The sequence below is a fragment of the Gobio gobio genome (genome assembly GCF_949357685.1).
Source record: "Gobio gobio genome assembly, chromosome: 1".
Lineage (NCBI taxonomy): Eukaryota > Metazoa > Chordata > Actinopteri > Cypriniformes > Gobionidae > Gobio > Gobio gobio.
The window spans coordinates 67,362,438-67,386,793 of record NC_137097.1 but is presented as its reverse complement, the minus strand read 5'-3'; the positions used below and the strand labels follow the sequence as shown (position 1 = coordinate 67,386,793).

The 24,356-nt window shown below is 39.5% G+C and overlaps 1 protein-coding gene across 3 annotated transcripts in view; it reads left to right on the top strand.

Annotated features, from left to right (window-relative positions):
- crebbpb (CREB binding lysine acetyltransferase b) overlaps positions 1–24,356 on the top strand; it is a 90,123-nt gene that overhangs the window by 36,438 nt on the left and 29,329 nt on the right. For all 3 annotated transcript variants that reach the window (XM_079828581.1, XM_079828582.1, XM_079828580.1), the window contains exons 3-5: positions 13,118–13,276; positions 17,413–17,656; positions 22,931–23,044. In XM_079828581.1, the coding sequence (XP_079684707.1) occupies positions 13,118–13,276; positions 17,413–17,656; positions 22,931–23,044 (517 nt within the window). The remainder of the gene's footprint in view (positions 1–13,117; positions 13,277–17,412; positions 17,657–22,930; positions 23,045–24,356) is intronic.

Sequence of the window (24,356 nt, the reverse complement as noted above, 5' to 3'; positions counted from 1 at the left end):
GCGTGAGGGTATCTGGGCTAGGCTAGCCAGCTTTCCCCACAATAAACTGGATTACATTCGATTACAGCTGTTGTGTCTTTGTTTGCGCTGTGTAACGTTACTCAATGCGCGTCACTGACGCTTTTCATATGATTGGAACATATCTAGAAATGCAATACTCAACACTTACTAACTCGTTCATCTCGCTGTAATGGTACATTGCATGTGTTACAAAGTTGGTAGAATAATGATGAAGACGGACTCGTGTTTATTCAGAACTCTCAGATACAAACACAATAAACTCGCGCTGACAGACAGCGCTCTCATAACTCAGTAGTTACTATAAATAACTTTGCTAGCAATCGCTCCGTCTCCGTGATGTCCGGTTCGCGAACAAATCATTCTTTTGAATCGGTTCTTTTTAGTGAACCGAACCAGTTCACCAAATCGGACTGAATCGTTCTAAACGGTTCGCGTCTCGAGTCAGCGCTGATCCACATGAGTGACAGCCCCTCCGACTAGAAATAGACTAATAACCTGAAGTATATGCTAGTAACTACAACAGTTCACCCTGAACTGAGACATGCTGAGAGAACTGATGAGAAGTGAACACAGGTCCATCCGTCTCTGGCAGACTCGTGCCTGCTCGTGCCTCGTTAAACCACGCCCCCTCCGCTCATTTAAAATGCAAAGATGTCAGCCAATCACAACAGTGGGCGTTTTTACTGAAGACTCACAGCAGACACGCCTCTTGAAGCAGGGCATTCAGCCACAGGGCAAACAGCAGTATAGAAAAAATGCCTTTTATTTCTAAATTATGACATTTTATGATGTAAAAATCATACTAACAATATAAGTACACCTCAGGAAACACTATAAAATAATAGAAAAATGCCATGCCATGGGACCTTTAAAATGACAAAGGTGAATAGCAGTGAGATTTTCTTTTTTGTTGTTTGATTAGCATTAATAATGACGGATGCTGTCACTTTAAGAACAACTGCACGGATCCATTATACTCGTGCGTTGTTCTTTCTCTATTTTTTTTCAGTTCTTTCTCAACTTGACACATAGGTGGTGTGTGTATTTAACCGTTCAAGCCCAATTAGGCGGCAAAAAGCACTCCGTTCAGTTGAGCAGCCGCTTTGAAACAGTCTCTCAGAGAGTGTGAACATATAATGAAATGAGTCGTCTTTAGCCTGTTAATTGTCCTTCAACAGTTTAAAATCCACATATTTTTAAACTGTAATACTTAAAAAAGCATGCAAACGTGAGTGAGTGTTATCGTGAGAGTAACCGTCATAGAGCCGACAGTCTACCAGTTGGAACCTTTCTACTGGTTAATTGTGACTACAGTATATCGCCCACCCCTAGCCAGGGTATATTTTAGTGGGGGTTTTTTTCCCCCACATTTTGTATTGTCCAATTGGCTGTTGGTCAACAATCATCCACGCTCTGCTGTTCATGTGATTTTTTCACATGTAGACCATCTCCATAGACGAAGTGTGCATTAAAGGGTTAGTTCACCCAAAAATGAAAATAATGTCATTTATTACTCACCCTCACGTAAGACACAACCACAAGGTTCATTTTCAGAACACAAATTAAGATATTTCTGTTGAAATCCGATGGCTCAGTGAGGCCTGCATAGCCAGCAATGACATTTCCTCTTTCAAGATCCATTAATGTACTAAAAACATATTTAAATAAGTTCATGTGAGTACAGTGGTTCAATATTAATATTATAAAGCAACGAGAATATTTTTGGCGCGCCACAAATAACGACTTATATAGTGATGGCCGATTTCAAAACACTGCTTCATGAAGCTTCGGAGCGCATCAAATCAGCAGTTCGGAGCGCCAAAGTCATGTGATTTCAGCAGTTTGGTGGTTTGACACGTGATCTGAATCATTATTCAATACACTGATTCATAACACTCCGAAGCTTCAAATGTTTATATTAATGTTTTACTTATATTGATCACCATTATAAATAGTAAACTCATTGAATTTATTATATCATTATATTATATTATATTATTTATTATATCAAATAGTAAAATAATTCCAACAGATTTGGCTGTGGTACCAAAATTGGTACAGAGAACCATAAACTTTGAATGGTATTGGTACCCAGTGCTGGAATTTTGTTAACGTGACATCCCTATCAAAGACATATTCAATGAGTGCGTGAGCGCAATGGCCAATCAGAGGTGTTTACGACTGTCACAATTTTTTTTTACCAAAGTACCAAAGTCGGTACTTTTGACAACACTAGAACTAACACTGAAGTTCATCAACTTCAAAGTTTAATTTTTTTCCCATCCTGAACTGAACTCTAGTGTTTGTGGCCATGTCTCTGTTTACCTCAGTAGGCTTCTTATTCAATGTATAACATTAATCTGTGCCTGCTTGAGCTTTTCAGACATTTAAACAAAAGACTGCACAGAAAGGTAGTTGTGGCTATCACATGTGTCTGACTGTTGTGGTTTTACAGGAAACCAATCGGAAACCCGTCTGCTACTCCCACTGTGAAGTGAGCGCTCATCAAACGCTTGTTGAGGTGTTGGGTTCACATTCAGAAATCAGTCAATCGATTGAATTGGAATTTGTGAATAACTTCACACGGGCTGCCAGACTGTTCATGAGTTTCCATATCTGCTGTGTTTGTTCAGAGGTGAATAGATGTGCTGTCGGCAGTGCGGCGTGTGTTTGCATTGCACACAGATTATGAGAGTCACAAGTGCAGGTGAAGTGTGTGAGATCAGTCCACATCAGAGTGTCAGGGCTTGTGTTCAGTGTTGTGCTACAGTACTGAGCTCTTCCTTGTGTCCTATAGATGTTCATTCTTTTTTCATTTGGGTTTTTCCAGGTTCTGTTTTTGTGGATTAATCCGGTTTAGCATCAAAAAGAATGTCTAATCAAATTAATCGTTAACAGTTTAATAACAAAATGTCTGATCAAATGAAAATATTGCCTAAGTAATTAATGTTAGGGCTGGGTTGGTATGATTATGTACTGTGCGATGGATGAAATGTGAGATTTTGCTGTTCTGTTTTTATTGCGGTGGATATATTTGTATGGCTGTTAGTAGGTAGAAGTGATTTATGTTATTTACACACACATGAGAATCGGTAATGTCGTGACTTGCTGCGTTAAAGTCAGCATGAAATATTCACCCTATTCATTTCTAAATGCATGTAATTGATCTTATTGGGATTCATCCATGCGTTTAATTTTTAATATAAAAAAAATCTCTTCCAGTGAAACAATATGCCGGACTTCTCCAATCATTGGGCGAATTCCATACGTGTTTTTACACTCTGGAAGGGCACTTCGGGAAGGGAACGCCATTTAGCCCAGTCCCAAATGGCTCACTTTATATGCACTTGTGGACTTACAATGGCCGCCGTGTGCACGTATGATCGTGAAATCCACGAGACCATAGGGCCTCCCATTTGTCCTTTTTAGGTTTCAGAAGTGTGCTCATGAGCACCCCCTTTGCAGTCGATATGCGCCCTTGACTTCTTCCCAAGAGTCAAAGCGGTATTAAGGCCTGTTCACAACGGGACGATTTTCGCGCGTGTTTATCGCTGACGTTTAACGCCTTGTGACTAAACAAGGGGCGCCAATGTGAGTGTGCACACCGACGCGCAAAACGGTAGGCGTAAAAGTGTATTTAAAAAAAAAACCTTTACAAATTTTTAAAAATTGGCTGACCAATGAGATCTGCGCTTTTGTTCACGTGCCTGTAGCTGCTGAAGTTACAGTAAAACATGACTTGGTGGCACTCGAGCACAAAACGGTCTTGCTACGGTCATTGATACGACGAAAAGGAAGTAAGTAGACAAAGAAGATGAAGAGCTGCTAATGCTGCTTGCCAGTTGGCAAAAAGTGTGTGAATGGTTTTGGTATACTGTCTCTCTTCTTCTTCTGTGTGTCAAGCAAGTGTCTGAAGCGTAAAGTGGCGCAGCACCACCTTGTGTACCGGGAGCGCTATCTACTGAATTTGCACGTTCACTCGGCGCATCGCCAGTGGAAATTGCTTGGGTGTGAACACAGACGTCTCGATAAGAGCGAGCAATAATAGTCCCGTGTGCACAGGCCTTTAAGCCGTGAAAGTGCAGACTCGTAGGAAGACTGCAAGTGTTTATGGTGCCATTTGGGACAGGGTCTTTGTGGGGGCGTTCTACACGAAGACACCTGAATCCCTTCACAAAGGGCCCTTACACAACTCCGTTAGCGAAGGGTATGCGATGGTCACTTCAAAGAAGCAATTGTATCGTTTATGGTCATGTGACCCAGGGTGGTGAATTCTTGCTATTCATTTTAAAGCTACACTGTGTGATATTTTCCCCCATCTAGCGGTTAAAAGGTATATGACCATCCAGTGAATATTAGTTTCTGTTCTTCTCAATTCCGATTTCGTTTTTAACTCCTACGGTGGCCGATTTAGTCCAAGATTAACATGGCTTCCAGTTCAACCTCGTCCACATTCGACACGGTGCCATTGTTAAAAGCTTGAATTCATGGGTATGTCCCTCTTTGGCTAATGTACTTTCAAGATGGAGGGGCAACATGGCGACCCGCATTCGAACCCCTCACCCGTATGTATTTTCAATGGCATATTATAAACTTACGAGAATACTTTATTACTTGAAAGAAGTAAATGTACATTAATGAGCACATATATTTTTGAAAGAACTAAGTGTTTTTAGCTAAGAATAAACAAAAAAAGTTACACAGTGTAGCTTTAAGCTGGGTGCACACTGTGCGACTTTTAATAGTCCTTTACGATTGTTCCTTGTCAGACTGTATGAACATGATCCCGTTGTAAGCCATGTTACACTGTAAGTTTGTGTCTGACTGAATGTCAGACTGTATGAAAGGCGCGCTAAAAACAGATGCACGCAAGAAAACTCGACCAGAGTTTTCTATCATCAATCAAAGACTTGTTCGGTGACAGTGAGCTGCATTACACGCGGGATTAAATGGTGGCTAAGAAATCTCTAGCGCTCATTTTGGTCATAGTTTGTCTTGAAAAACGAAGATAATTTGACGGTCGTCGTAGAAGTCGTCACACTGCAGGATTGTGCGCAAAATCTAAAATTTGATCGCAACGGTCATTAATCGGCTGCCGGTGAACATGTCAAGCTAACGATCATGCAGAGATGGAACACACAATATACGTAAAGAATATTAGGGATTAGGGCTGCATGATTAATCAAACCGCAATCGTGATTTGGGGTATGTGCGATTATGAAAGCGCAAAGGCTGCGATTTTAATGAAATTAATAAATGCCATCTGAAAGACTGCGAGTTTAAATTGCTTATAACGTGCGTTTGAAAAAACCACACGCGTCAAACATCTTCACGAACTAGAAATGTGAAGCATTCATAAACCTGTTCACCGAAATACAATGTTTAATAACACGTTTTAACTCACTTCATATCGTCAGTTGAGTGTTTGTGAGCATGTTCGACAACCAAAATTGTTGAATAAGTGAAAAGACAGAATAAATTTAACCGAACAATGACGTTTTTGATGACGCAATCAAATATAGCAAACAGCGTATGTGAGAGAGAGGCCGCGGCGCGCACGCTTCTAAATGCAGCAAACATGTCAGAAGTGTGGAAGCTATAGTGTCCGAGATAGACGCAAAAATGGCCGTTTGCAGACACCGTCTAAGCACCCTCAAATGTAAGCAAGCTCGGTTGATACTGTAGTAATATATTGGCAAATGCTCCAGTGCATATTTGTGTCAAATGTATCCATTTACAACATGTGACAGGCTCACAAAACCTCTCATGAACAAACAAAGTGTAGACACGAATTGGCGCAAGTAAGATATTTATTGTGCATTGTTAGCAGCTTCGTTGAACTTTGAGATTGCGATGAACTGATATAGCGACGGCGTTTAGTGATTGTTAATGGAGCGGTCTTGGCACGCTGTCGAGTCTGCAGTCTATATAATCCATTGAATAAAACTATTGTTCTTCATGTTGCAAAAAGGAGTAATGGCCAATTGCACACTGCAAAGTTTCGGAAGTGACGAGTAACGCATGAAAGCAATGTAAAGGCAGACTAATAGAAAACTATTTGTTGCAAAATATTTGTGAAATTGTGAATAATCTTAAATGTCTCACTGTACACGTTAGCCTACATCTGCACTTTAATAGAGCACCCTCAGTGATTTGATTATGATACCTGTAGGCATAATAGGCCAAAGATAATAGAAGAATAAGAGTGATTCAACAAGAATAATTCGATTTTTATTTATAAATTGTTTTTACATTTAAATTTTATTTTAAGTTATATAGTGTTTTTTGTGTATAATGTCTGTTTGAATGCTAAAAAAAATGTAAGTGTTAAATACATATTTTTAAATCTTTGTGTAATTTATTTCTCTTTAAAAAAATCAAGACAAAATAGTAAAAAAAATTAATTTTTCTATTTAATTTATGCAATGGTGAAAAAAAGGCAAAATAAATAATAAAAAAATCGATAAACCATGTTCGGATTTCGGCTTCGGCCAAGTGTTTTATTATTATTTGCCTTCGGCCAAGAATTTTTATTTCGGTGCATCCCTAAAGAATATTATCGAAACTTAATTATAAAATGTGTATTTATTTGCAACGATTATATTAATAAAAATAATAAAATACAAATTCTGGTTATTCATCTGTAATATTTTGGTGTCAAATAAATATTTTTAATTTTTCTGTTCTCCCTCAAAATTTAAAATGACGGCCAATCAGAACTTAGTACATTTTTAAAATGACAACAGAGGGAATGAGTTTTTGGCTCAATGAGATTTCAATTTTGTGTGGATCTGAAAAAGCAAAAAATAAAAAAAGCCAAATGAACAATAAAATTGCAGCTTGTAGTTGCGGCTAGTTAGAAAAGCTAGATTAATGTGGAGGAGAGGATTTATGGTTTGCTATTTTAATGGCATCACTGTGCGTGTTGGAGAGAGAGAGAGAGAGAGAGAGAGAGAGAGAGAGAGAGAGAGAGAGAGCGAGAGAGAGAGAGAGAGAGAGAGAGAGAGAGAGAGAGAGAGAGAGAGAGAGAGAGAGAGAGAGCGAGAGAGAGAGAGAGAGAGAGAGAGAGAGAGCGACAGCAGAGATGTGTATTGCTCAGGACAGGGAGTTCCTCGCTGTGGCACGTTCAGCTGTGGCGTGTGCGGCGCTAATGGCTGCAGGCCTGCATTAGTGATGGTGGGGGATGGGCTGGTGTACACATGCCGCTGGAGGAGCTCCGATCCGACGCTCTGCTGCAGAACCGTGCTGTGAGAAGTGGTGTAAATAACTCCGCTTCTAATACAGATGTTCATCTACATGCACAGCTCATGTTTTGGCAGTAAATGATGGCTAATGGCAGTTAAAGTTGGCTATGAGAAGACAATTCACCCTATGCATGCATCCAAATGAAAAACAAAAGACCTGCACTCACTTGTGTCTTCATACAATTTATATATTTTTTTGCAATAAAGCACATATGGATTATTCAGAGGTTTTCGACAATCAGCCTTCATCAGTGAATACTTTCCCAGTAATCTTTAAAACTGTGCGAGTCCAATGAGGTTCATTCTTGTGTTACGCAGCACGTTTGAGGTTCTCAAGAACCAATGAGGTTCATTCTCGTGTTACGCAGCACGTTTGAGCTTCAGCAAGAACCAATGAGGTGCATTCTCGTGTTACGCTGCACGTTTGAGCTTCAGCAAGAACCAATGAGGTTCATTCTCGTGTTACGCTGCACGTTTGAGGTTCTCAAGAACCAATGAGGTTCATTCTCGTGTTACGCAGCACGTTTGAGCTTCAGCAAGAACCAATGAGGTGCATTCTCGTGTTACGCTGCACGTTTGAGCTTCAGCAAGAACCAATGAGGTTCATTCTCGTGTTACGCTGCACGTTTGAGGTTCTCAAGAACCAATGAGGTTCATTCTTGTGTTGCGCAGCACGTTTGAGCTTCAGCAAGAACCAATGAGGTGCATTCTCGTGTTACGCTGCACGTTTGAGCTTCAGCAAGAACCAATGAGGTTCATTCTTGTGTTACGCTGCACGTTTGAGCTTCAGCAAGAACCAATGAGGTTCATTCTTGTTACGCTGCACGTTTGAGCTTCAGCAAGAACCAATGAGGTTCATTCTCGTGTTACGCTGCACGTTTGAGCTTCAGCAAGAACCAATGAGGTTCATTCTCGTGTTACGCTGCACGTTTGAGCTTCAGCAAGAACCAATGAGGTTCATTCTTGTGTTACGCTGCACGTTTGAGCTTCAGCAAGAACCAATGAGGTTCATTCTCGTGTTACGCTGCACGTTTGAGCTTCAGCAAGAACCAATGAGGTTCATTCTTGTGTTACGCTGCACGTTTGAGCTTCAGCAAGAACCAATGAGGTTCATTCTTGTGTTGCGCAGCATGTTTGAGCTTCAGCAAGAACCAATGAGGTTCATTCTTGTTACGCTGCACGTTTGAGCTTCAGCAAGAACCAATGAGGTTCATTCTCGTGTTACGCTGCACGTTTGAGCTTCAGCAAGAACCAATGAGGTTCATTCTTGTGTTACGCTGCACGTTTGAGCTTCAGCAAGAACCAATGAGGTTCATTCTTGTGTTGCGCAGCATGTTTGAGCTTCAGCAAGAACCAATGAGGTTCATTCTTGTGTTACGCTGCACGTTTGAGCTTCAGCAAGAACCAATGAGGTTCATTCTTGTGTTGCGCAGCATGTTTGAGCTTCAGCAAGAACCAATGAGGTTCATTCTCGTGTTACGCTGCACGTTGGAGCTTCAGCAAGAACCAATGAGGTTCATTCTCGTGTTACGCTGCACGTTTGAGCTTCCTCAAGAACCAATGAGGTTCATTCTCGTGTTACGCTGCACGTTTGAGCTTCAGCAAGAACCAATGAGGTTCATTCTTGTGTTACGCAGCACGTTTGAGCTTCAGCAAGAACCAATGAGGTTCATTCTTGTGTTACGCTGCACGTTTGAGCTTCAGCAAGAACCAATGAGGTTCATTCTTGTGTTACGCAGCACGTTTGAGCTTCAGCAAGAACCAATGAGGTTCATTCTTGTGTTACGCTGCACGTTTGAGCTTCAGCAAGAACCAATGAGGTTCATTCTCGTGTTACGCTGCACGTTTGAGCTTCAGCAAGAACCAATGAGGTTCATTCTCGTGTTACGCTGCACGTTTGAGCTTCCTCAAGAACCAATGAGGTTCATTCTTGTGTTACGCTGCACTTTTGAGCTTCCTCAAGAACCAATGAGGTGCATTCTCGTGTTACGCTGCACGTTTGAGCTTCAGCAAGAACCAATGAGGTTCATTCTTGTGTTACGCTGCACGTTTGAGCTTCAGCAAGAACCAATGAGGTTCATTCTCGTGTTACGCTGCACGTTTGAGCTTCAGCAAGAACCAATGAGGTTCATTCTCGTGTTACGCTGCACGTTTGAGCTTCCTCAAGAACCAATGAGGTTCATTCTTGTGTTACGCTGCACTTTTGAGCTTCCTCAAGAACCAATGAGGTGCATTCTCGTGTTACGCTGCACGTTTGAGCTTCAGCAAGAACCAATGAGGTTCATTCTTGTGTTACGCTGCACGTTTGAGCTTCCTCAAGAACCAATGAGGTTCATTCTTGTGTTACGCTGCACGTTTGAGCTTCAGCAAGAACCAATGAGGTTCATTCTCGTTACGCTGCACGTTGGAGCTTCAGCAAGAACCAATGAGGTTCATTCTTGTGTTACACAGCACATTTGAGATTCAAACCGATTCGGGGTTGAGCTTCTGATTATGTTCGCTGATCGATGTTTAAATGTAAATTAAATTCTGTTCATCAAATGAAGTGATCGAGTCTCTTCAGAAGGATTAGTTTTATGATCACTTTATAAACATTTGTCTTACGGGTAGGGCTGGGTATTGTTCAAAATCTTTCGATCCAGTGCCAATTTTGATACCTCAGTTTCGATACCGGTTCCTAGCGATACTTTTTCCGATACAATATGTTTTAAAATCCATTTCAACATCAACAAAAATACATTAAACAAAACTTTTATTTTTCACATTAATTCAAACAAATTCTGGTCACACTTCTCACTCAGGGTAACATTATTAATACAACTGGTTGTGCTTTTTGTAAGGGTGCTCCGATCAGGTTTTTTGGAGCCGATCACAGGAAGCAGTATCTGCCGATACCGATCTATTTGAAGCCTTCTTTTTATCGTGTAGAATTATTTATTGGGAATTTTACAGACATTCATTCAGGGTCTGAATTTTATTTCTGACAATGGGGGAATCCTCCCCTTAGGCGACTCTTGTCATATAAATGTATATAATTCTCACCTAAATATTTGATCATGCAGTGCATTTTTGTTTTTAAAGACAAATTTTCAGGTAGGTCTAACATTAGTATTGAGGTAAGAAATACTAAAGACATTTAATAAGCAATCAAATGTAAATTAATATTGGTCTTCCCTGAATAAATTAGATGAATCCTTACGCTTAAGGTTGCAAAAGTTAGTCATTCAAGAGCAGTGAGTGTCATAAAGGTTCATCAAACAACACAAGACAAAGAGAAACTCAGAGACCGCAGCAGTTTATTCGACAGCTGTCACTTTAAGAGCGAACACGGATAGTTTACATGCAGTTGCACAAACATTCACTCGTGAGTCGGGGTTTACGTGTATACTCATCAAGATGGTAATTTAGTACGTACATTTGTAGCGCAATTTGTACTCGCAAGCTTTTTGTGAGATGGCCTGTGTGTGTGTGTGCAGTTTGAACACTGGCAAGACTTAAAAATAAATGCAAATGATAAACTTTAGTGACGATGCGACACTGCCTCGATTGTGCAAGTGGCAAATCCTGTGTCAACTGTGCAGCTCGATTTTAGTGCAGATGCGATGCGCTAATGTAAAGCCATATGAGCATTATGAAAGGGAGAGAGCGCGCGCATGCAGTGATTCACTCGCGCTGTTTGTGAACTTAACTTGCGTCTCACAGAAAGTTTTCCTTTTGCGCCATTGGTTGCAATACTTATTGCATATGTTGCACTTTGCTGACTCGGCATCCACTTTTATAAGTGTATAAAAGCCGCTTGGCTTTTGGAACTGAAATTTGGCACCGAAAGATAAATAATTTTTCGATACTCCATAGTATCAGAGTTTTCCGTTCGATACCATAAAAGTATCGCCGTTCGGTGCCCAGCCCTAGTCTCAGAGTTTTTTAATATTCAAGGAGACCGATATATACTTACGGGTTTGGAACGACATGAGGGTGAGTAATGACTAGAGATGTTCGATACCCTTTTTCCCTTCCCGATACCAATTCCGATACCTGGGCTCAGGGTATCGGCCAATACCAAGTACTGATCCGATACCTGGGTGTGTGTCTGTATATACAGCTGTATTTACTACTAGCCCTGTATGAATTGCTAGAATTATTTTATGGTGTGCTTCAGACTTATCCCTTAATAAAACATGAACAAATACATACTACTGTATTTATCAATTTTTTTTGTATTATCTGACATGCATTTGACAGTAATATTATTTATTTTTCTTAAGCGAAAAAGAACTTCAAATGTAGCCACAAATCTAACACTGCAAACTGGAAAAGGTATTTTAGTTTTACAATATAACTGTATAAAAAAAGTGCAACAAATAAATGTAGGAATATAAATAATTATATATTAATCAGAAAATAATCTCTTTACAACCATCTAGGCATAATTTTTATTATTAGTACAGGCGTATTATTATTATTATTATTACATAGAGACATAGCTAAATCTACTGTACATCAGTAGCCTAATATATTCTGTCAATTTCTTCATGTTAAACCAAACTTTTATTTTGAAGGGTTGGCTTGAACACCTTTTGAGTGTCTGTGTTCATGATATGACTGTTTTCTCAAATGAAACGGTAAATCCTCATGAAGTGACGGTTTATGCGTTAGTGTCCTCATATAGTGACCATAGACTGTAAAAAAAAAAAAAATGGATGTAGAGAAACTGGGGGAGATTGCCGCTTGATAGTGACACAAGGCAGAGACTACAAAGACAGCGAGCGAGTGTCAAGCGTGTTTGTGTGCGCGCGCGGGCATCCGCGCGCCATCCACACAGAGACGATATACTGCTAAACAGCGGACATACTGCTAACACGTTTTCATTTTCTTCTTCGCAGCAAAGAAGAACCGCGCAGCAGTTAGGCAAAGCTCAGCGCTATACAAATAAATTTGAATTGAATTGAATATTGCAACTGCAAAATATTACACTACTGTTCAAAGTTTTGGGATCAGTTACCTTTTTTATAGAAATGAATCATTTTATTCAGCAATGATGTATTAAATTGGTCGATATTGACAGTAAAAAAAAATATGATTTACAAAAGATTCATATTTTAAATAAATGCTGTTCTTTTGAACTTTCTATTCATAAAAGAATCCTGAAACAAAATCATGGTTTCCACAAAAATATGAAGCAGCACAACTGTTTTCAACACTGATAATAATCATAAAATCATAATAATCACAATTTCTTGAGCATCAAATCATCATATCAGAATGATTTCTGAAGGAAAAATGATGAAGGAGTAATGATGCTGAAAATACATCACAGGAATAAATTACACTTTAAAATATATTACAATATAAAAGTTATTTAAAATTGTAATATTTCTCAATAGTACTGTTTATACTGTATTTAACATTACTGACCCCAAACCTTTTAATGGTAGTGTATAAATTCTATATATTGTGTATAATTAAAGACAATGCATCTTTAATTTGGTGTTTTTATGAAGAGCAGGCGTGCGTTTGTTCCCAAGGTCTGCTAGACCGAAAGGCAAGACTGTATCCACTACTCGTATGTGAGCAGACGCATGTCACTGAGCAGCTGATGACAGTATCTTTTAGTACACTCTTTGACCTATGACTGTTTGGCTCGAAAGCGTCTACGCTACACTGGCACAGAGATGAACCTTGTGCCTGCAGAACGCCTTGACTGCTCCCTCTGAATTTAAACTGAAACACTACAGTGGAAGTTGTTTTGGGCCACATTTGCTCCATTTCTTGAACATTGGGTGGAGTGCTGGAGAACTAGTGAGGTTTATTGATGCTGAAGCTCTTTTCTTTTTTTTTTCTCCCCTCCATAGATGGGTCTTGCAACTGCTAATGGCCCATTCGGGCAGCAGTATGCACAGGGTTCGGTCCAGATGTCCAGCGCTGGATTAAACGCTCAGATCCAGAACAAGGCAGCTCTTCCCAACAGCCTTCAGCCCACCCTGAAGGGTGCTTCCAGCGTGCCAAATCTGGTGAGTAACCCTCCACAGCTGGCTCTGGTTCAGCAGCTTTTTATTCTTTCGGAGAGTTAATTGAAATGCTCGTTTACGTGCAGCCGAATATGACATAAAGTAAATAAACTGCCGAATAAAGTCTAAAATTGTTGTTGTGTTTGAACCAAGCGGCAACCTCCCGCAGTTTCTCTTGAAGCCAATACGGAAGTGCCTCAAACTGCAATTCATCGACTGGCCGCTAGGGACAGGATCCAGAAGGGAGCAGAATCTCATTGAGCCCCATGTTAAAATGGCCAACTTTACAGCAGAATAAAACATGTTTACAGTCTGGTACAAATTGTGCTTTTGGTCTATACGGCTCATTTTGCCCTTCATGACAACTGTGAGGGGGGTGAATTTTTTTACAACTCATTCGTTTACATTATATAAAGCCTTAAAATTCTGCATAATTAAGGGCGTGGCCATTTCGAGTGACAGGTGGATAGCCATTTGTCTGCTGTCTGTTAGTCACCGCGTCACTTAAGCTCCGCCCACGTCCCGCCTTTTTGCCCATTTTCTGTTATCCGGGAGTGACGCGCTGCCAAGATGGCTCGTCCCTACTTTGCGCTTCAGAACGGCTCATCAGAATCCTATGGGTGACGTCACGGACACTACGTCCATATTTTTTTACAGTCTATGGTTTGAACATAGGGCTGGACAATATGACCTAAAATCAAAACCTTGATTAATTGAACACCTTTACCTCGATTACGATTAATGAGCGATTTTGTTTTGGGGTTTTTTGCCCTCGTAGTTCACTGACAAGGTTTGTACTGTAAATATGGTGGGATATTTCTTTTTTTTATTTTTTTTTTTATGTGCGATCTACTGTCTGCTCTGTATGCGTGTTTGTGTGTCACAATGCATCAGCACTAGGGATGGCTCGATACCACAATTTTGTCTTCGGTACGGTACCACAATCTAATACCGAAGTACCGATATTAAATCGATACCATACAGGGTCTGAATTTTGATGCGGGTATTGCGCATAATTTTACTCACTCTCGCAAGTTTTGGGTTTATGAAGCGGGAAATTACCGCAAATGTTCATTATTAAATTAATCAACAAAGATTATCACATCAATCAGTCATTTGGAAACTTTTTTGTAAGTAATTTCAGCATTACTGCACGTCTCTATTCTCTCAAAATGAGCAAATTGCTTCTGGCTTCAAAAGACATCATGCATGGACTATAAAAGCATCTGCACGCTCAGATTCAACACTTTCGCTTCCGTTGCGGGACAGCTGACGGAAATCACTGCCCACGTCTTTTTAAACCTCGCCAATTTGAACATGCAAGCGATTTTATAGCATTTCGTAATACATATGGGATAAGAGCTCTTTGAGAGAGAGTTTTCTTTGCGCTCATGCCAACAACAAACACACACACACACACACACACACACACACACACACACACACACACACAAGCCTAAAGAGCTCGCGCATTCCAAATTAAGTTGTTTTTCCTCAGTCAAATACACACAAAATTATGTCAAAAATGTCAATCTTTAGTGAGTAGTCACATAAACACAGTTGGTTATGTCTTTCGCGGATGTAAATAGTACAATAGTATGCGTGCAAATATTATGAGGTCTAAACATCACTGGTTGAAACGAACGCTGGAGATTTCTTTATATTTAAACGATACGATCTTATGTGCGTTAATCAGTGTTAAAAGAAAAAAGTCTAAATTAGATCATTAGAATTATGCACTCACCTGTCGATCTCTTAATGTCTTACAAGTCAGGAATTAAGTGACCGATGCTTGGCAAGGTTTGATGGTTCTTCAGCAGTTTTATAAGCAAAGTAATTCCAAATTTCACGTCTACTCCTCTCTTTATTAATGAGTTTTGTGCGTGTTGAGTGAGATTCAACTGCTGTATTCATCTTGTTCTGTTGCCACATTTGCCGGTTTCACGTCAGTTTGGGTAGCGCGCTGCCACCTAGCGGTGAACTTCGGAACAGCAGCATATACCGAAATGAGCAAAATCATGATATCGTACCGTTTGAAATAAAATATATACCGGTATTTTTCCAGTACCGGTATACCGCGCATCCCTAATCAGCACAGTAGCTCAATATAATGATACACATCCTATGGTCTAACATAGCTTGAATGTCCAAACTGGCAAGCCTTAAAACGCATACAATAGACAAAGTTTACGGAAGACGCAAGTGAAAGTGATCTTGCGACTCGGCTCTCTGTGTCACAGAAAACAGCTCGCAAGCACTGATGCGATGTTTTCCATATTGATGTTATTGAATGGTGTAAAATCACTTGAATGTTCGAACTGGCAAGCCTTTAAAAACATACAATTGACAAACATTCGTGAGGACGCAGTCTGCGTGTGTTGACTCTGTGTTTGAGTTCGCTGGCGTTGACTGGATGGGGCGGAGTCACGTGACCATGCGGGGTAGTATGTTTTTAAGGAGAAAGTATTAACAGGATTAGAAACCGAAATAACCGATATGGAAACATTTAGTCAACGTCAAATAACTTTTGTCTGGTTAATACTTTTAAAGACAATTTGCCTTGGCCATAATGTCAAATCAAATGAAAGAATGAAGGTGATTCTAATAACACATATTTATTAAAACACAGAAGAACAACAAATCAAGAACAAGAAAACGGGAACAACGCTTAGACCGAAACTCTGGATTTAGGCTACATTTCACTTATAATTAGCAGCACAATTAACTTGTTGTCGTGCAAAGCATAGCATAGGCTACAAAATAAATTATTATTGAAATATTGTAAAGTGGTCATATGTATGACACGAATGAACGTTTAAAAAAAACATGCAATATCAAAATTGAATAGCTCCGTAACGGATTGCGGAAAATGCGTAGAGAAGTCTAATATCTTTCAACATAGACCATGTATAAATTTCGATGTTTCTTCAATGGAAAGCGCGGATGAGTCATTAGTTGGGTTAGTAAAATAACGAAATTATAGTTTTTAAATAGAAAATAGTATTTATGTAAAGAGATATAGTAAAATACACCCCAAGGCGACGATATCATCGTCCATCGCGATGTTTTACTGTAAACATCGTCAACTGCCAATTTAGGGTACATCGCCCAACCCTAATATATAAATATCACGATATAGTACCTTTTCTGTAAATCCAATCAGTTAATAGTTTTTAGGCCTATATATTGACCACATTGAAAGGACTATTTCTGTTTTTACATTTTAAAAAGACATTGACATCTTCGCGAGTCTCTGTTATATGTAGTGCCCCGGACAAAAGCCGTCTCTAACGTTTTACTCTGTGGTTTATTTTTAGCATTTTTGACGATTTTTTCGAAACCGAAATTCATAACCTCTAACTGACAAAATTTTAACTGCCACCCCATTTCTGTCTCCCCTTCACTCGCCATGCTGTCATTCACGTTTCTGCTTGCATCCTCGTGGTGGCGTGTAAGATTGCAGTTATCCAAATGATGAAAAAGTTTTGCCGTAAACAATGTATTTTGCGACGTCATGAAATCAACAATAGAGCAAAATCTGAAACGATAGACTTTTTATTTCGTCCATCCAATATATATCGTCATATCGCACAGCCTTAAAATGTTACAGTAGATTTCTATTTCCAATAATGTGTTAATTTCTATTCATCAAAGAATCCTGAAAAAAAATCTATCATTGTTTTCACAAAAATAAATGTTTCTTGAGCAGCAAATCATCATATCAGAATGATTTCTGAAGGATCATGGGACACATTAGACTGGAGGAATGATGCTGAAAATTCATCTCAATCAGAAACTTTTGGTGTATATTGTATTTTTTCCCCCTATGCTACCTTTAAAAGCCCTATGTAAATGTAAACTTGCTAAAAAGATAAATAAAAAAATTCTGTATTGTTGAAGCTAAATAATGAATGTTTCTTTTATATAAAACTTAACAACACACACTGTATTTGTGCTTTTATCTTAAAGTTAACACCACATTGTTTTGTTTAAGATAAAATGTACGCATAACACCTCAGTGAATCACAAATTCATGACCTCTTGTGGCTTGCGGCTTTATCATTGAAAACAACTATCATTTTTGTCTTTATATTATAACAGAAATTGAGCTTTTATCTAATCTAAACTCTTTCCTCCAGCTGCAGCAGCAGGTGCCCTCGGTGGGCATGGTCCCGGGACAGGGGGTGTCAGCAGGCCCCACGGCCGACCCGGAGAAGCGCAAACTGATCCAGCAGCAGCTGGTCCTGCTGCTCCATGCCCACAAGTGCCAGCGGCGAGATCAGGCCAATGGTGATGTGCGCGCCTGCGCCCTGCCCCACTGCCGCACCATGAAGAACGTCCTCAACCACATGACCCACTGCCAGGCGGGAAAATCCTGCCAAGGTGAGAGACGAAATGACACCAGTTATGCTAATGTATAACATGAATGTATTTACCCCAAGCTCTGAATTGTATAGAACTCTTGGTCTGTTTCAGAGTCAATCTGAAAGTGCTTGTGTATTCATCCAACCAACCACATGTCTCTTTGTCCACAACCATATTTTAGTGATGACTGTACATTTCAGTGTTGTTGAACTGTCTGGCTGGCCACTCAGGCTTCATGTAAACATGGGAACTCACTGGTGGCTCTTGTGGTCTCACTGTCTAAGTATGATGGAGACTGGAACATTGTGAAGCCCCTTTTATTCCTTGACATGATTTCATTTGGCCATAGCGTTTTCTCATATGCATGCAAACAATCCTTGTTCATCAAGAATGCAATATGGCTCTCATTTGTAATTGGTGCTTGCTAAGACAAGCATGACTATTGCTAGAGGGACCTCAACAATATCTAGGGACCTTAATATAATTAAGCAAATTTTTGGCGTCCAAGATGGACCCATTTCCACAGCAGAAACTGGGATGGAAAAAAGTTTAAATAACATGTTTGGCAAAACTACACTGCTCCCGTTTTGATCAGGATTACTGTCTACACTGGAAAGCTCCAGCCAATTTAACATATATATATTTTATATTTGTACTTAAAAAAATAATGGGCACTAATGTAACACTTTAATTCAATTTTGTTAGTAGATAAAAGTGTGAATAGAAACTTGATGGCAGGCTCCTTTGAATTGGACTTTTGCAAACTTTTCGCCATTCTTACATTAAAATAGGCTATTCATGTGATTTGTGCTAATCTGGAGTTGTTCTTTTTATGTGACTGTACATCTGACTGTCTTCAGAGAAGTTTCTATAGCATTTTCTTTTCATCTTGCATCCGTGTGATGCCTAATAAAGGAGTGTTTATAAGAGGAGCTTTGTGTACAGGGGTAACTGCTGTATTTCTGCTTTATCATAAGCGCCATTACATCAGAGTGAATTAGAATTTTTGAATTGTATATAACATAATCATTTATTATGCTGCATTCACACCAAATGCGAATAGAGTGTCTGGAGCGAGTGATTTCCATGTTAAGGCAATGTAAAGGCGCGTTGACGCATGTCTGGAGGTCCTGTGGTGAATTTCGCCTCATCTTGCGCGATACGCGTTTGAAGCGAATTCGCGTCTGACGCCCGAGTTGAAAAATCTGAACTTTGCCGTCAATTCGCGCCACGTTAACCAATCAGGAGCCTGCTTGCTGCTGTCACATGGTGATAAACTAATGGCAAGTCAATAGCGGATGAGAAACCCAGCGTAATTTAAAAATACTACTGTTATTGTGTAACAAAATGTAGTTTTAAGACTTTTTCAGGCGAGAATTTACTGGACTAAAGCTTAAATCTGTGCTTTATTTATAAAGAGGTCGCCTTTTGGAAAATTTTCTCTGGCGTTTTTTGAGTTGTGAGATCCAGTCGATCAGCGGGCGCTCAGCGCTCATTTACCCCGGCGAGAGCAAGTCTTTCAGACGTTGGCCACTGGCTCTGATGTCTCTGTAGTGGTTAAACATGAGAGATAATTCATCTTGTGGAGATTTAACGGGCGATCTTTTGTCTCATGAATCTATACTTTGTTGCCTGCCAAATCGTTTTGACTGAGAGCAAAGTGAAGTTTCATAACTTTATATTTTTAGGCTATTTAACTTTACTGTTGTAGCCTAGGCTACTAGCGCTGACTTTGTTTGACTGAATTATTTGCTTTATTTATTGTACGGTATAGCTTCTTATACCTTTTACTTATACTTTTATAATGGCTATTATTGATCACACATAAACTGATATTTGACAAAAAGAGACTGGGTTGTGTTTTATGTCATATTTAATTTTATTACAGTGATAATCATATATATGCACACTTATTGATGTTTTATGACATATTTCGTTTTATTGTAGCCTAAAATATACATACAGGAATGAGAGCGAGCTGTCATCCAGGCACGTCTATTTCGCTTCAAACGCTCGATTTCTATGCACGTCCAATTCGCTGTGGACGCACGAATGGATTCAAAATGTTCAGGCGTCCAACTAGACGCGAATTTGACGCTGTATTCGCGTTTGGTGTGAACTCAGCATTAGGCTGTAATGTGAGGTTTATCATTTTATAAATCTTTTAGTTTTGGTCACACCTTGAATGAAGTTCCACATAGTTTTTGAGGGCATTTTTACAGTTTTAGGATATTACCTTAGACATTGATGACGTTTCAAAACCACGTTGCTACCTGAACTATTCTAATATCAGAATTTCCTGAAACTAGCCTATTTCAACTAGTGTTGTCACGATACCAAAATTATGACTTCGATACGATACCAGACTAAAATCCCTCAATACCGATACTGAATCAATACCACGGCAAAAAAACAGTAAAAGTAATTGAATAATATGACAGAACATACTATTCATTGATTTATAAAAATAAATAAAAAATTAAAAACTCAGGAACTGCCAGCATGTTCCTTCCCTTCCTTGCTTTTTGACCATTCCCTCTTATTGCAATAATAATAATTACATGCCAGTGTGAAAATCCTTGAAGAGATGTTTGCAAAAATCACATCATTCTCTAACCTTTCACTATTCTGAACAGGTTGGGATGACCAAAATCTTATTTCATGATTTTATCTTTAAAATGCAAATTACAAACAATATGACGACACATTTTTCAGCTGCAGTAGGTCTATTTAACAGTAGCATTCAAGAAAGAAATTAAATAATCAAAAAACTGCTTAGTCTTCACTCTATAAATTAACCACACACTGATTCCTAATAAATATATTAAAGTTATTCAGTCAAGCATGGGGAGATTTTCTATTTTCTTTTGTTGTTTGATTAACATTAATCACACAGAATATTTGGTCCAGCCCTTTAAGGGGGCTTTCACACCTGCCTCATTTAGTTCGGTTGAATCGTACTAGAGTGCGGTTCGTTTGGTAGGGTGTGAAAGCCGCAATTGCACTCGGGTCAAAAGCAGACCAAACAAGTGTACCAAGACCTCCTTGAAGAGGTGGAAGCACACACAACTCCTGTTGTCACACACAGACACAAATTGAGAAATACTGCTCTTATTAGACTCAGGGTTCCTGCGGGCTCTTAAAAAGTCTTAATGTCTAAAATTCTGAACTTTAAATTTAAGGCCTTAAAAACGTCTTAAAAATGGCCAGATTTTCACCCAAGATCTTAAATTTAATTTGGTCTAAAAAAGGTTTTATCCTCGTTCATTTGCCCAGTATGTTAGTGAAGAGCGGCTCTGAGTAAACGCTGCTCCGTCTGAAAGCACTGCGAGTTTGAGTCGCTTAAAACGCTAGTTTGAAAAAACAACATGCGTCAAATATCTTCACAAACTACTAATGCGAAGCGTTTATAAACCTGTTGTCAAACAAAATACAACGTTTAATAACATGTTATTGTCAGTCGAGTGTTTGTGAGCTGATGTGGCTTCTCATCACAGAATGAGGCTGACAATGTGTTATTTTATAGTATTATACAGTGATGAAGTCTAAGTCAATCAGCACTTTATTATGAAAGTAACTCTAATACACCATATATTGATGCAGTCGTGTTTTTATTGTCTTCGTTTCATCAGTCAAAGCATTTCTGTCTTATTTTTATTCGCTAGCTTCACATTAGGGATTTCCTGAAAACTATTACTTCTCCGAGGCAAATGTGGAGTTTCTGCTCGAGGGAATTTCTGCTTCAATTTTAACCAGAATAATCGCAATTCGATATCTTCCCCAAATCGCGCAGCCCTAGATTGGAGTAGCCTATTCAATCCCTATTAGGCTATTAATATGCTGTTTTGTAATGTAAATAAATATGAGAAGAAATCTATTCTATTTGAGGACAAGTTTTTTTTAGCCTATTTTCATTTTGGGCATTTGGGTGTGGAAGGTTACCAATGTGATTGCTTTATCTGTAAATTAAATTAATGCTCTTTCAATGACTGAATTCATTGAAATGAAATTATTTTTTTCAGAATTTCTTTGATTCGAATTTTTTTTGGTAATGGTCTTTTTTTGGGGGGGAAATTTAAGGTCTTAAATTTCAATCTTTATGGTCTTCAAAAGTAGCCTGGCGTGGCCATACTCAATTCTAGTCAGAATTTGAGTCTGGTACCGCTCCATTGAGCTTTGATTATGGGGCGTGTTTCAACCGAGCCAGGAAAGACCCACAACCAATCAGAGCAACGGAGCGACGCGTAACGTTAGTTGTCAAATGTCAACAGAACTCAACTGCGCTGTTACCAAGTCCGTGTTTTTCTCCATGTCCGCGGGTTGAAGCGACCCCAATTATGTGATTATATAAACCCAGGAATGCGAATTTTAGCAGGCAACCTTGCCAAAATAATATATTTTGCCAACCAAACGTTTTGAGTAGCAATTGTGCGCGACATTGCAAAAACACTTGGAAACCCTGTCTGCACGCACGCATGATTAAGTAACGTTACAAGAAAAACATGAGTGTAAACGATCTTTGCCAGTAATAAAAGAATTTAAGGATACACAGAGTACTTACCAACACGATCATCGTTTCTGAGAGAACTAGTGAAGGTGAATGCATATACGAACAAGTTCTCCGTTTAGGATAAGAGCAAATTCAACCCAAGAGCCTTCGATGACGTGGATGATTACGCTACTGTTTATCATCTGTCCATCATCGTCTAAAGCCCGCCCTGACAATTTCATTGGTCCGAACAGTTTCTGTTCGGGCATAATTCCTCCTCTATGGAGCGAGTCCAGACCGAATTGCCCGAGCAAAACATTTTGTGGGCGGGGCTAAATTCGGCTGGCATCCAGGCTACTTCATAAGGTCTTAAATTTGACTTACTGAAACCTGCACGAACCCTGTAGAGTGCTGTCCTTCTTAAAGTACCGGTACTAATAAAACGTAATATCTTACCATTTTTAATAGCCGGGTATCGCGATACTTTTCTAGTACAACACTAATTTTAACTGGTCAATCCAAGACATTTTTAAAGGAAAAGTTCCCCATTTCGCCCACCAGTTTTTCACCAATCTGTAGTTTGCAGGTTTGCAGTAATCAACCACCTAGTCAGGCAACCGCCAAGAGCACCCTAATAACCACATAGCAACACCTCTCCAACATGCATTATTCATAGTTTCCTTCCAGTCATTATTCATTTCTTTCCTTTTTTTTAGATTCTTTTAAAGTATGTGATTGGTCAGTAGTGTAATTTCTTTGCAGCATAACAAAAGGTTAAATTTTTTGTCTGTCCGTTTCCTCAGTGGCTCACTGCGCCTCCTCTAGACAGATCATCTCGCACTGGAAGAACTGCACCCGGCACGACTGCCCCGTCTGCCTGCCCCTGAAGAACGCCAGCGACAAGAGAAACCAGCAACGTACGTCATATTCTCATTTAAGATAATCTACCTACACTGACACATTCCCTGCATCTCTTTGAGTTTATTTTCCAAGGAGGATTTTGAACATATTTTCAGAGATGTACTTCATGACGCTAAATGGCAACATTGCATAAAAGTCCCACCCATGGGTTTAATTGGCATGGGTAATTACTTGGGTACATTTTGCATAAAGAATATTTAGCATTTTATGGCCATTTAAGATTATTTGCACCCCCCAAAAAATGTATATAGTACTGGAAATGGTACTTTCTGTCCTAATGCACAAAGTTGGCCATTCTGAAAGTGGTATAATGTATGAACACAGGTTAGTTACTGACTGTGATTGCATCTCATGCTTTGAGAGACTGGGTACGTTTATATGAGTGCTGCCACCTGTAGGCCATTTGTGCAGCTCTGCTGCGCTCTGAATGTGAAAGCATGAGACCAGCAGCAGATTCCGGCAGGCAGCGGGACTGTAATCTGACACCGTGGGGGAGGGGCTCCACCCCTCGTTTTTCACAGGGGGCGGGGCACAGAGAGCTCCCGCTCTCCGATTGGACAGCCGGCCGCTGACTCGTTTAAATCCCCCTGTAGTGGCAACAGAAGCACGTTCTCTCAGTCTCTTGCAGTTCTGCTCTGTGCCGCTGCTCTGTGTTTGCAAAATGGCTATTCCACTTCAGTCGCTTGCGTTTCCAGTTCAAGTGGAATTCCTGCAAAATATTTGTTTAAATGTATTCATTTTGTTTTAGCTTTACATTTTACGTTTGTGAAGACCATTATTAAAATAGTTTGTGGATGTTCCAGTGATTTTCACCAAGGTTGAGGGTTGTTTGGGCTAATCTGAACCAGCAACTTGTATAAAATGAAAAAAAGTATGCTTTTTATTAGGGCTGGGTAAAAAATATTGATTTCTCGATTTTAATCGATTCTCACTTTTACAAAACAATATCGATTCTTAAATCCCAAGAATCGATTAGTCTATTTTTTTTTTTTACGAAATTCAAAAACATAAATACCGTTTCGGCACTGTGGCGTGAGATTAGCGCGGAGCAAACATGAACGGATCTTCTCTTCCGCCTTAATACCAGAAACAGCGCGAAATAAACATGAATGAGCTTCTGAAAGTGTGTTAAAAGATACAGGACAACTTACCGAAATCCGTAACATAGAATTGCTCAATCAGTGTCTCAACCGCAGAAAGATGCAAGTAAAACGGCTTACAAGTAAACAATGTCACGTAACGTCACAATTACTTTAGAAAAACCATATCCAGTGTCCATAAACACGTTAGTCAGCTAGAAAAATTAAC